The following is a 14030-nucleotide window of genomic DNA, read 5'->3' on the forward strand; positions in this document are numbered from 1 at the left end:
AAGTGAATCGAAGTGGGGCTCGGTACAATCATTGACTCACTTACCGTGAATGGTTCGTGTGCATCATTAAAAGCCCCTGACTGATGGCATTTATGCTAATTTCTGTGCTAACTTCTGACCTGCGCTGCAAACGATGGCGTGGCAACGCTTCTTTTAGACATGAGGAGCTTCTTCAGAAAAATAACTAATGTTATAATTTTTTTAAACTTCCAGAGTGAAGCAACCAGGGTTCCTTGTTTTTCAGCTTTCCTACAATCAAACAGTGAAGATTCGACAATTAAAATCCTAGCTGTGAGTTTGTTTGTTTTTTTCCCCTCCAACCAGGAAGCAAATAGGCTCCCTTACCTCGTATTTGTTTGTTTAGGTCAAACGTCAAATTGCATTTCTCTTGTCTACACGTTGTTACCGACACCAGTGAGTGTTAGATCAGATCTGCAATGCACAGCAGACCTGCAGTGCTGCTGTCTGGTCCAAAATAATAGCTGCACGTAAATAAAGTGATTTACCGACACACGTAGTGATTGTTTCTTGATCTGCAGACCACCCTGTGTTGTGTTGAAGGGAGTAACAGGGAAGAGATGTCTCTGTGATGAAGATACATCGGAGGATGGGTGCACAGAGTTGTAATTACACAGCTGAAACTCGACGCCCTGTCAGTGTCTGTCAGTTAGCGCTGCTGTCAAAATTATTTCTGTGTTGTCTCTGTGGGGAAGTAAAACTCACTACCTCACTTTATCATGGCAATGATATTTAAGGTAAAATTTTAGATACAAGGTGGAAAAGCATTTCAAATTTTATATATTTCTTCTGTTTTTGCCATCACCCTGTAATGTTTCAAATATATTCTTTGGTTGTCTATGCTCACTTATTTTTGCAGGGCTTGACGGTGAGCTGCTTATTTCCAGTTGCCATTGAAAACTGAACAGGTTGGGCAACAGAAACACCAGCAACCCCACAGGCAACTTGGAGAGACCAATTAACCTACTATTCTTGTTTCTACTCTATAAAAGAAATGTTCATATCATAAGAAGAAAATCTGAGTAAATGCAAAATGTAATTCTCAAATGATCATTTTAGTAAAATATATCCAAATTACTTTGATCTTATGTGAGAATGTATTGTCTCGGCTTGCTACATGAATTAACTATGACCCCTGAAGGAATAATTTAAACATATCTGACAAAAAAAAAAAAAAAGGTACCTCACAACCTCAAAGAGCAACACCAGGCTACAATTTAAACCAATTCAAGAACAGAAGAAGAACATAGTTACTGACATGTTTTCAATTTTAAAGATTTTAAAGACATTTTTAAGATTTTGGGACTGCAGAAAATTACAGTGAGAGCCATTAACTAAAAAAGGAGAAAACATGGAATATTGGTGAACTGTTCAAAGAGTGGCTTTTCAACCAGTTTTACCCCAAAGGTGCATTGATGAACCCAGAACAACATCTGACGTACTGCAGGTTGCACTTTCCTCACTCAAGATCACCGTTTATGAGTCAACAATAAGAAACTACAACTCTCCTACTAGTTTTAAATGGTACCAATGGACGTTGCTGTAATGCAGAGCTGAATGGGGAGTACCAGAAAGGGTAGGATGTTCCTAAAGAGACAGGGGCCAATTTCAACATGTTACACAACTATGCTGTGAAGTCTAAATTGTTTTTGATATACACCACATTTTTAAAAAAACTGAAGGCAGCCATAGTTATCTGTTTATGGCATAAAATGCCACCAGGAACCTTGAAAATACATAATAATAAAGAAGAGTGAGTCTAAGTTCCTGGTGTAAAAGATTTCTTGCCAGTTATCATGAATGCTTGAAGTTTTGCACAATGCCAACAGTTGCAAAACAAATTATTAGGTTTAGAGGCAATTACTTTCTCACATAGCACCGAGCTAGTTTGAAAAACGTTCCTTAATAAACAAAATGAGAATTTTTAAATTGCATGTTGTATTTATTCAGGTTATCTTTGCATGCCGAGGCAGCCACTCTTTCACGGTGCTGCCTATAGGGTGCAGCTTGGAAACAACCTTTGCTGCCTTGGCCAGGAGAAGCTTAACAGATTTCATTAACTGGTTGGTGGACGTCACTTGAGGACAGGTTGGTCTAAAAGTCCTCCATGGCTCCTGGTTGTGTCAGCTTGACACTTCCCGAGCCGCCACGGGGCTGGATGGAGGGCCGGCAACCAGCACAATAGCTAATGTCACAAGTTGTCAGGCACTCAATAGGAGGGTGGTCTCTGGTGGCTCTATGCAGCCTGCACCGTGCCACGGCGTCTCTTTCGTTTGAGAGCGATGGCTCTCTGGAGACTCTCTCTGATTATAAAGCGAAGAGAGAGCTAAAGGAGTCAGTGACCTGTCCACGGCAAACTTCAGCATCCACTTCTTTAAACTCTCACAGCACAAGGTCATTTCCAGAATGATGGCAAAGAGACAACACAGATGTGCAAGTCAAGCATGAGAAACAGCTTTCAATGATATATAATTGAAGTAGAATAAAAATGCCATGACGGTGTGACACAGCTGCTATTCACCTGATCATTTTCTCTTTCAAATTACTAATTGTTTACAGTTAGGTTCTATTTTTTTTTTTTTTTTTCATATGTGAGAAGTGAAAAAATATGTTCAGAGAAAGTGTGTGCAAAGAAAAATGTCCAAATAATACAAGTTTGGAGAAAATTAAGAGACCATTCCATTGAAACTCCATTGAAAACGTCGTGGTTATTCCACCAAAGACTGATCTCTGAACTCTTCCTGAGTTAAAACATTAGTTTTGTTTTTTCTAAATGATTATGAACTTGTTTTCTTTGCATTATTTGAGACCTGAACGCACTGCATCTTGTTCATTATTTTGACCATTTCTCATTTTCTGCAAATAGATGCTAAAGTTTTGCTTGAGATTTCAGACATGTTGTCAGTAGTTCATAGACTTAAAGAACAATCTTCATTTTACTCAAACATGTACCTATAAAATGTTAAATTGGAGAAACTGATCATTTTAAGTCCTCTCTTAATTTTTGCCAAAGCTGTATACAAGAAAAATATAAACAGTGCATTTTCATCTAGAATCCCTTATTACTGATACCCAGGCAAAAAAAATCCAAGGTTCATCTGCTTGCCTTCAGAAATCCTTTACTTAGTAAATGATTTAATTTCAGCATAAATCCAGATGTTCTACAGAGGCCTTTGAGCTGCAGGAATGCTTTTTTGTTGTTTGTCAGCAGATGAGATGAGACGATGAAAGGAGCTAAACACGGGGCAATCCTACAAGAAAGCCTGTTAGAGGCTGGGAAAAAAACTTCAAACAGTATGATAAAGGACCACAACCCTGAACATGCAGTCAAAGCTACAACTGGAGGCTTTAAATCAAAGCCTGTATCAGAACGGACCAATCAAAGTCCAGATGTATTTCCATTTGAGAAATGTAAGCATTGATCATTTGTGTTTAGATGTGCTATCTATCCAGTCTAACTGAGCTTATTGCTCTAATTACAATCAAAGGCAATTCCTGAAAGTATTAACTAGGTATAGGCTGAATTCAAATGTGAGACACATGTTTAAGACATTTTTGCGAATAAAAAAGAAAACAAATATGTAATCTTTTACTTCCACTTGACAATTATGTCAAAGTTTGTGGATGTGAAGAAATTAAGTGTGCAAAAGGCACCACCTGGGATTTGCACTGAATAACTCCTTGTTGTAACCTCCCAATTTATAATCTTATTCGCCAAAAATGACGTTTCGACTCTCCTAAATAATCTCAGAAAAACTACAAATCATGACATCTTTCCACCCTCTGAGTCCTTTGCTGGTGCAGTTTTTGTGCAGATTGACAGACTAATCACACAACCCATGAATGAAAACATCATACTAAATCAATTTCAGTGAAAATATAATATCTATATGTCAATACTGCATACATTACAAGCAGTTATGCAGCATCTGCTATCAGATTACGTCTCCTCCAGGAGTTACATCTGTAGAGCCTAAAACTGAGAGTCAGAAACCTCAGCCAGAAAAACTTCCACACGGAAATTTACGAGGAGTCGTGCCCGACTCAGAGTGGTCTTGGATCGGGACTCAATCTGTTTACAAAACAATTTGGACAACCGCCTCACGTCCGGGTTGGTGTGGTCTTCCCTTGCACAGTAAAAGGCAGCCATGACAGACAGGCCTATAAACAACCGGCTTTTATCTCCAAGAGAGAGACATGGCAACAAAGAGCCCAGCTGCCGGGCCATATTCCCCACATCCCTCTGTTTCCCCCTTTTATCTTTCCTGTCATCACCCCACGGCGCTGAAGTGGAGGCGCTGGGGGGACCGAGAGGTGCGCTTAAATCTCTAGCTTCCTTTTCTGTGCTTCTTCACTGGCAAACTTTGACTGTTCTCTGTCACACGGGCTTAACGGCGCCGCAAAACATGGTGTTATGAGGGATTTTCTCCGTCTGAGAAGAGGGAGCATATGATAATGTATGCTACCAAGCAATGTAACGCTAAGCAGGTGCATATGGCAGAGATTTCTGTCCCTTTTAACGGTGTTCATTATGCGATTCATTTTTAATAATTAAGATCCTGAATTTTCAGGCAGTGACACCAGGTTAAATGTGCTTCAGGGGTCCTGCTGCGTGCATTGTAATGCTCTCTGTATAAGAAATTTGCACTGAAAAAGGCAGAGTACTCCCACTTCCAGTTTCAAGCAGACACGGTTTAACCTGTAATCTGAGCTTGTACATCCAGTTCTGAGCTTTTTGTCTCAAATTGAAGAAACTGAATATCAGTCTTTATTACATGGAGGTCCATAAAGCTGATTTTTAAATTGACCAGGCTCTACCTTTAAATTTTTACTGCCATTGACATGAATATCATATTAATTCTGGGTTTTTATTGATGCTTTTGAACCCATATTTCTCAACGATGTGCAAATAGAACAAAGTACTTCAATTAAATCTGAATTTATTGTGAGTTTTCTCTCATCTGTGCAAGTTCAGAAGTACATGTAGGCTTAAATATGTACATAATGTCTCTCTCACTCCTTTGTAGGACTGAGACACTTTTTTAAACATCTGAAAAAATATTTTGTTTGTACACTCATTTTTAGTAAGAATAATGAAATGACAAGTTGCATAAATGTAAAGTATTTGATAATATATTGACTTCTAAAGGTAATTGGTTTTTGTTATCAAGGTTTTATTTGGGGGCGACTCTCACACATTGAAGTAAAAACAAGCCACTTCCTCTAAATTTTTCCTGTAAAAGGTTTTGAAAGCCATCTCTCACTGCACAATGACAAACTGCTTTTTGTTGGTTCGTCACAAAAGAAACTTCAATAAAACCTTGAAATAGTTCAAGAGGTGTGACCACTTTTGCATAATAGAACATGTTTTTTTTTCCACCCTTCAGCAGATGTAGAAGAATCAGACATCCTGGTTTTGTGCAGTTTTCTCCTCTTGCAGTTTAAATGAGTTATTCCACTTATTGTCAGCAAAATAACTTTGACACTTTTCGCACAGACCTGATTCTCTCTCACACACACACACACACACACACACACATACCTCCATCTTGTTAAGGGAGACCCAGCAGTCTGAAGGGAAGTCCTGCAGCATGGGGACCAGGAACTGCAGGCAGCCGTCCCAGTGGCACAACAGCAGCATCATGCCGATCAGGTTGATGATCCGCATCACCGCGCTGGCCAGGTCGTAGGTCATATGGAAGATCTGGAGTGTGACCATAAAACGCGAATAGGAGTGAAAGCATATTTGAAGTGTAAGGAAAAGAAAGTCAGAGTAAATAAAACCGAGAGCCTTCGATCGCCGTTTTAACAAACTGCCATCACATTCAGCTATCCTGGGTCACGTCAGGTTTGATTAATGACCAGATGAAGTGGCGGACCATCAGTCCTATAGCTCAAACGCAGCAGGAGCGGGCAAGACACCTTTCACACAGAGACGCGTTACATCAGTCAGACTCTCCATCACGCACAGGCTCCAGTCACAGCCATGTTGCACTCACGCAAGCCTGCCAGCACAACGATCCAACTAACGGCAGAGACAGATATGTCAGCACATGGACCTGCACTCATCCGCAGAGTGATGGACAGGGACCATCGTGATCCCGAGGAACTGATAGTCTGGGTCGCCTCAAGCATCAATCACCCTCTGAGAAACCCCGTTAGGTCAATCATCTAATCATCCCCAAATGACCCGAAGAAACCTCGGCGTGACGCCGCTTCGTTCGCCCGGATGCAAAAATAATTTAGCGAGAGAGGTGTAAACGTGTGACGCTGACAGCCCCGGTTCGCAGGAAAACACGTGTGACTGTCTGACGGAGTCAACTCCGAAGGAAGTGGGTCACTTCTTACTCAGTGGCGCACCGAGAAGTGATACTTGGTGATAGGAGGGAAGGAGAGCGGAACTGGACGTGAATCACATGCACTGATCTTTCTAAATGCAGCTTTAACCTTTATGAGGTTTTCACTGTCGGCTCCTATCAGTCAGGAACTGAAAAAACGGAGCGCGTGGTCGCGTTTCATCAGGACGCGCGAGGTGACACTGTGGCGCACGCAGCTGAAGCTGAAGACGCTCAGCGCCACGGACAGCTCTAAAATGCTCGAAAGACTAAAAACTGCTTCAAGCCCAATTGCCCAAATCCTCCGTGTTGCACAGAGAAGATGAGCTCAAAAACCAGAAACATGAACTGACCGCCTCCTGCACCATCTCAGCAACTCACTCGACGTCTAATCGTCCCTCATTTTCCACGCATGCCTTGTTTCGGTTCCCGTCATGCAAGGCCATGTGTGTATCAGTGTGCGTGCTATCACATCGTATCTTCAGAAATCCAATTATCCAAAGGTCAAGAGAGCAGCCGAGCCCCACTGTGCCGTTCACTGCTGCAAAATGCCAACGCCGGCCTGCCGACCGTGCCACAGACGAAGAGCGGAGTGATCTCATGACTCCACCTGACCGCTTGCGGCCCAGACTGAGGCTCTCCTTCAAAGAAGGACGTACTCCAAGGAAGAACACCATCCTGCCCGTCACTCACAGTACAACCTAAAATGTAATGGCTTTTCATGAAAGACCTGGCTGTGGAGCTTCCTGGTGAAGACAATCTCCTTAATGTAAGGCCCAGAAAGAAAATAAACCAGCTGTGTTGACAATTTTAGAAGTTGCCGTTTGTGTTCTTGCAGTAAACCTGAGATTCTGAATTCATGAGGAAATACAGTCACCGACCAGTTAAACATCTCCTACATGGAAGAATGCCTTTTTAAAAATCTCATCTGAAAACCGGGGGAATACGCCACAGACCTGAGCTTTATGCACTGTTTGATGAGTAAGATCAATTAGAATGGATGTGTGACTAAATTGAAATAACTTGTGCCTTGAAATAACATTTGCTTCTTTAAAAAAATAAACAAATAAACCGAACTGTATTGAAATGAATTGAATTGATATTTTAATTGGTTTGCATTCACCAGACCTGCTGACAGTGCTGGAAAATGTTGTTTAAGAGCATTTACCAGTGGAAACACATAACCATTTATATATTATAAAGTCTGATTTTAATCATTGCCACTCAGCAGAATTTCCCTCATGTCTTCTACTAGAAGCTATCGAATATTTGTTTGCTAATGGAAATATTACAGAAATCTCAATATCCTCGTCTCAAAACTCTAAATATAATCTGTGAGAGAAGTCTCACTAAGCGATTCTTAACAGTGTGTTGTACTTATAATTGCATATCTCTATTAAACAGAAATCTCACAAGTAATAGTTTTCTTCTTTAGTTTGTACTTTAATAAATCTCCAGGTGTGTGTCGTGATCCTGTCCCTCGTCTGTACGCTGATGACTCAGTTGTCTATGAGGTCGATGAAATCTGTGATTCAACTACTAATGAACTTAGCAAGTTTAATAAATCAGATTTATCTCTAAACAACAGTAATAATTTCCTTTTTTTCTCTAAAAAAGTGTAATATAGTAATAAGTTAAGAATTTAGACTGAAGTTATTGAATGAATACAAAAAATAAATATTTTTGGAATATTGGATTCTTAAGTTGTATAAGTGTTTTAAATGTGTGTGTTTTTATAAAGATAATCCATAACTCCATTATGATGCTAAAAAAATTAACATTTGAAATATTAATTTTAAATGTAATGTTATTTTTCATATTTGATCTGAATGTCTGATCTCAAAGCAGCCATCCAGCCTCCCAATAATCCATGTTTAGGACCTATTAATATAAATAATATAAATCTGTGGAGTCTCTTTATATTTGAACATTCAAGATTCTTGGAGGTGAGGGTCCATTACAAATACACAATGAGAGTTTGTAATAGAGAAATCATGTCAGGACAAAAACAAAACAGTTTTTGTAGAAAAAACTTTTGTGCATTTTGTGTCTTTCTAGAAGCAGAAATTATTCTTTGATTTTTAAATCATAGTCTGTAAAATCTTCCAAACAGTTTTCAAAGTGTATAGATGAGTCGTATTTTTAGTTGTGTTGCTTGATATGCTTATCTTTAACGGAAAACTCCAACAAGGAATTTGTTCTGCTAAACAATTGCTAGCTAGAGTAGCCCTGTGTACGTCACATTCGTTCCCTTACAGCATTTATTTATTTATTTATTTATTTATTTATTTATTTATTTACACATGTTCCCATAATGTAGTTTTTCATATTTGGGTCTATAAATTGCCTGGTCAGTTGAGCGACGGTGCAGTTTGTAATTAATTTGTGACATGTCTAATCACAGCCAATGGCCCCTGCAGTGCTGAATATTATCATTATCCTCCACCTCTGCTGCTCCACCTGTGGTGCCTTAATTGATTAACTATGTTTGCCCTGATAATAGGCTGCTTATTAGACTGCCTGTTGCCACGGGCAGGACTGTAAGGTCACCGAGGCAGATGTGCAATGGACCCTGTATTTTTTTTTGACAGTGCTCCAAATTCCTTTTATTCTTGCATAAATGCCAACCTTGTTTTTCTCAGGTTGGCAAGTGACAGCGTCGATAAAGCCGCCTTCAGGTGAAGGAGCGCGGGCTACTTGGAGCAGATTGAGAGGCAGATTGTCCACTTGGTCGTGAGCCAGAACCAGCATATTGGAGACGAATCAGAGACCTCTTATCCTAAACTGGAAGGGACACGCTGTCCTCTGTGTCTGTCGGCGTTATAATCAATAAGTGCAACTCTACAAACGTGTCCTTACCTCTTCCCACTGGTGAATGTAGCGTATCAATCTGGAGAGCCTCAGCAGCCTCAGAAGACTTAGGATCTTGGTAAAGCGGACGATCCTCAGGGCCCGAGCCGTCTTGTACACCTCAGAGTCGATCCCTTTCTCCACTATGAGGAATATGTAATCCACCGGGATGGAGGAGATAAAGTCTACAATAAACCAAGTTTTTAGGTACTTCTTCTTGATAGTTTCAGGGTCCAAAATGATGTCTGAGTTGTCCTCGATGATGATTCCAGTGCGAAAGTTGAGCACCAGGTCCATGAGGAAGAAGGTGTCGGAGACCACATTGAAGATGATCCAGGGCGTCGTGGTTTCGTCCTTGAAAAAAGTGATGCCCACGGGGATGATGATCAGGTTGCCCACCATGAACAGCAACATTGTAAAATCCCAGTAGAACCTGAGTCCAGGCGTGCCGCAGCGAGGGGGGGAGAAGAGCGAGACAAACACAGAGTCAGATCAGGCAAGAAAAGGAAAGCTGGACGAGCGCTTTAAACTCTGGATGGAAAACCGGGAACAAAGTGCAATGTTTCATCGTTCCCTGTCTGGAAATGCAAATATTTAAGATCAGTGAAGTTAACTCAGTAGCCACTCTCACCAAGCAAAACATTATGACCACTTAAAAAATGGATCAAATACCATTGATTTTCCACTTGTCGTTGCACTTGTTAGTGAATTATTTGGCATGTTATCCTCAAAGATGTTGAAAAGTATGATCATTTTGAGCAGGTTCCATTCATAATGATCAAACTGTGACGGCTTTACAGCTCAGTGAGAACACCCACAAAACTGCAGCTCCTGCACAGTGTTCCCAATCTACTGCTATCAATGCGAACTAACTTTGGCCAAAGTAAGGAAGAGGTGTGAACCAGTGACAGGTTCACTGATGCACTTGGGAAGCAAAGACTGACTTTTACAGATGAGCTACTGTAGCTAATAATTCTCAGGAGGTCAATCCTGCTTCTGACAGAAGGAATACACATCGTGTTGCAGTCAATGTGCCTGTATTGGTCATAAAGCCATGCTTGAGCTATGCATTTCATTATACTTAGTAGTTAAGCAATAAAATAACTTTAAATGGGAATTTTTTTTCAGTCTTTAAGTAATCTGATATTTCCAATGATTTTAAAGAAAGTTTAATCTGCTTCACCTAACCTTGATAGTTTTCTTTTTACATTGTTATTGTTCACCATCTCTGCTGCCAGAAACTTGCACAAGGTTTTATTTTATTTTTATGTTTGTAAAGGGATGGAGAGATTTCCTTGTCAATAAGGATTTCTAAGTGTTTTTCTGTCTAAGGTCTGACCTGCTGGTTACAATTTCGACCAGTTGCATTTCCCTAAAGTCTATAACACAAATAAAGAGAAAAAAAAGAAGTCCTTCGGCTCATTTGATAGAGATAGTCCTTTTGATTCCAACAGAAAAGGAAGAAATTGCAAGTTTATCACCATTTTAAGCAACAAAGGCACAACTCACACCTTCAGCTGATGTTCACTAAGTTAGAAAATGTCCATCAAAGCACAGTTGTATGTGTTTAAAGACCGAATCCTGTACCGTCTGCCATTTTGATGCGTTTAATGGAGTGATTGTCTGGATTTGACCTGCCAGTGAACAGTCAGAGTTAATTAAGTGAAAACTGTCCCGATTCAATGATTAGCCAATTGATTGGTGCATCTCTGGAGTCATAACAAAGGCACAAACTAATGCCAATGCCTGATGTCAACAGAGCCATGTGATTTGCAACATTTTACCATAATTAAACATAAATTTAGAACAAAGTAGCACAACTAATAATAAAAAAAAACCACAACTGGTAATCAAGTGTTGCCAGAGTGAGTTTAGTTTATTTTATCAGGCAAATCACGTAAATAAGTGGTGATGTAAGGGTCTGGAGATGGGGATGGAGGAGAAAACGGAGTGAGGTTTCAGCCCATCAGAGGAAGCTCTGCAGGACAGGTGCAGCGCTGAGTCATTACACTGCGACTTATGCAACAAGCTCCGCTTCCTGCAAAATAAATACACGCCACGAAGATAATATTTGATGCAACTTTGCCGCTGAGCCTTAATGAGAATAAGAAACGGAGTGAGAGGGTGGGGGGGGGGTGGGGGGCGAGGCAGCCCAAGCGTCTAATTGTGTGGGTGTGAGGGATCTCTTAAGTGACTCGTCATCGAATTATATCCGGACAGCTGTCTTCAAGTTTGGCTTTTAGTGCTCATCTGACTCGGCGTTATGTGATACAAGTGGGCCAAACATGAATGGTTGCCGAGAGAAAGAAGGAGGGGAGCTGTCCAGTCCCTGTGGTGCTGATCCTCAGTCGGGTTCAGCCCACATTATTAATAAAAACCCGCCGCTTTTCTAACCCCCAAATACCTTTCATCAAATAAAACGCTTTCACGGGAGGACGTTAATCACACAGAGCGCTCTATCTCCCCCCCCCCCCCCCCCCCCAACCCCTTTTTTTTTTTTTTTTTAATAATAATATTTGAATAACGAAATAGCCGCTGTTTCTCTAGACGGGCTTATCCGCATGTCAAACAGGGCGCATCCATCGATAAATGGCAGGATCCCGGAGTCATTCGGGCGGATCTGTCTCCAGCGAGCACGCTTGGGTTTTTTTTTTTTTTTTTTTTTTTTCGCACACTTGGCTCAAGGTGACATTCCGTTACGGGGTGCATCGCGTACACACATGCATGCACTCCCATCTAGCCTACATCCTGTCAGCACGGCTCCTGTCGCAGAGCCGATGTTACCGCGATCATTAGCCTTCTTGTTGTAATAAAGACATTTTTTTTTTTTTTTTTTTTTTTTTTTGCGTGATGAGCAATAAATCTCGTCGGAGCGCTGCCTTCTTTGATGAATGTGAGCGTCGTGCTGTTGTGAAAAGTCGAGATGTAATAGCAGGCCTGGCTTGCGAGAGCACCCCAGACGAGCTATTGTTCCGACTGCAACAGGATTTGTTTACAACCTTGAGAGGACACTCTTCGTTAAAGTGCCTGACAACAGGTTGTTTGGTGGGGTGGGGATGGGGGGAACGGGGTAGGGGGGATGGGGATGGGGATGGGGTGTCGACGGCATCTCTTTGGTAAATTGTATGCAGATACGTTTGAAATGACACATCAGCCGCAGGTAGCGCTGGACGGTAACAATGCTTGTGTTTCCTGCGCTTCCACTACACTCAGGTGTAAAGTAAGTTGGAGATGAGGACCTTTGCGGGCCTCTAATCACTTCAACCAATGGCAGCCCCGTCTCTTACCTGAAATCGCTATAAGGGTGGATAATCCAGTTTCCAGCTGATTTTACCCTCTCCTGCTCCTTCTCGACTGCTTTCTGACTGCCATACATGCGCAGGGAGAATTTGTTAACTCCAGGCTGCAGCATGCTACTGAACTGCCGCTGCATGAAGCTGGCTTGGCTGCCCCGAGGTTCCGCATCCTCGGCGGGCACAATCGGCGGTCCATCCTCCTGTTTCTGGAAAGTTACAGAGTTCCTCGGCTGCTGGGTCTGAGTCTGGGTCGAGCTGTGCAGCGAGGAGGAGGCTTTCCGGCTCGGCGCGTTGGAGAAGGACACCTTGGAGTCCTTTTTCTCAGGCACACCGCTGGACACGGGGGTGGCGCCCGGGTTGGCGCTCTCCCCTCCTTGCCCTCCGGTTAGAGACCCGCCCGGCGTGATCGAGCCGTCCATACTGGCGGTGGTCGAGTTACAGGCTCCCCGCTTGGCAGCGCCTCCGTCCTCGGCTCTCCCCGATCCCGCTGTCTGCTTCTCCTGCTTGGGGATTATTGAGCGCAGGCTCCCGGTACCCGAGTCCCTTCTGCATTCTCCGTTTTTGTTGCATTTCATGCTGGATGCTGGAGCGACGCCGCTGCGACCATCACCCGCTGTCGCGTTGGAAACCTCTACCCCGACCGCAGATTCCGACGCCTCCGCCCCAGACGCTCCGCAGGTCTCGCCGCGTTGGGCAGCATCGCCCGGACAGGGTGTCTCGGTCGCTCTGGAGGCAGCAGTGGGCCGTGAGGCGAAGGGAACGTCCTCTGTGTGCGTAAGGCAGAGCTCCTTGTTGGAGTTTCTCCTGGAAGCCGAGGACGCGGCTCCCCCTCCTGGCGTAAAGTTCTTCATCCTGATACTGCCGCCGCCTCCTCCTCCTCCTCCTCCACCTCCGCTGCTGCCGCTCCCCCCGGCTCGGCGCAGCCGCGGATGCTGAAACCTGGACTCCTCTTCTCCGTCCTCCGTCTCATCCATCACGACGTCGCTGGTCAATCCGGGCTGGCTACCGTTGGCTGCGCCGGGGTTCAAGAAATTCTGCCCACTGGGGCTTCTGGAGCATTTGGATGGGGCTGCCTGGGGTGCGCTGATGTGGCTGCACCCGCTGCCGCCCACCGCCTTCTTTTTCATGGTGGCAGCGGACGCCGGTGAGACCTCATTCCTGTCCATGACATTGAGCATATCGAGTTTTGCCTCCAATTATCTTTGAGAAAGGCCAGCCAGCGACGGGTGGGGAGGGGGGGGGGGGGGGATGCAGAAGAAAAGGGACAGTGGGCGAAAGAAGGGACAAAGAGAGGGAGGGGTGGACGTGACTTTTTTTTTTTAACTATTGCACTTCTCCCCTCAGTCACCTGTCACAAAGCACCATTCTAAACGAGGCGTTTACCGAAATCTAAACTAATTAGAACTATGGGTAAATCATGCACAGATCACCGAACTTAAAGGAGGTTTTCAGCTCACGCCTGTCACGACTTTCAGGTTGAGCGCGATCAAACCTGAAAGAATCACCTGAATACATTCCAACGTATAACCAG

General features: G+C 43.1%; 1 protein-coding gene across 1 annotated transcript in view; it reads right to left on the reverse strand.

Moving 5' to 3' along the window:
- LOC103479442 (potassium/sodium hyperpolarization-activated cyclic nucleotide-gated channel 2) overlaps positions 1-13750 on the reverse strand; it is a 38389-nt gene extending 24639 nt beyond the window's left edge. Inside the window, exons 1-3 of the mRNA XM_008433859.3 lie at positions 12491-13750; positions 9213-9636; positions 5561-5722 (exon numbers count right to left, since the gene is read on the reverse strand). Of these exons, the coding sequence (XP_008432081.1) occupies positions 5561-5722; positions 9213-9636; positions 12491-13677 (1773 nt within the window). The 5' untranslated portion in view covers positions 13678-13750. The remainder of the gene's footprint in view (positions 1-5560; positions 5723-9212; positions 9637-12490) is intronic.
- Between the last annotated feature and the right edge of the window lie 280 nt (positions 13751-14030).

Source organism: Poecilia reticulata, chromosome 17, assembly GCF_904066995.2.
Source record: "Poecilia reticulata chromosome 17, P_reticulata-male-v2, whole genome shotgun sequence".
Classification (NCBI taxonomy): Eukaryota; Metazoa; Chordata; class Actinopteri; order Cyprinodontiformes; family Poeciliidae; genus Poecilia; species Poecilia reticulata.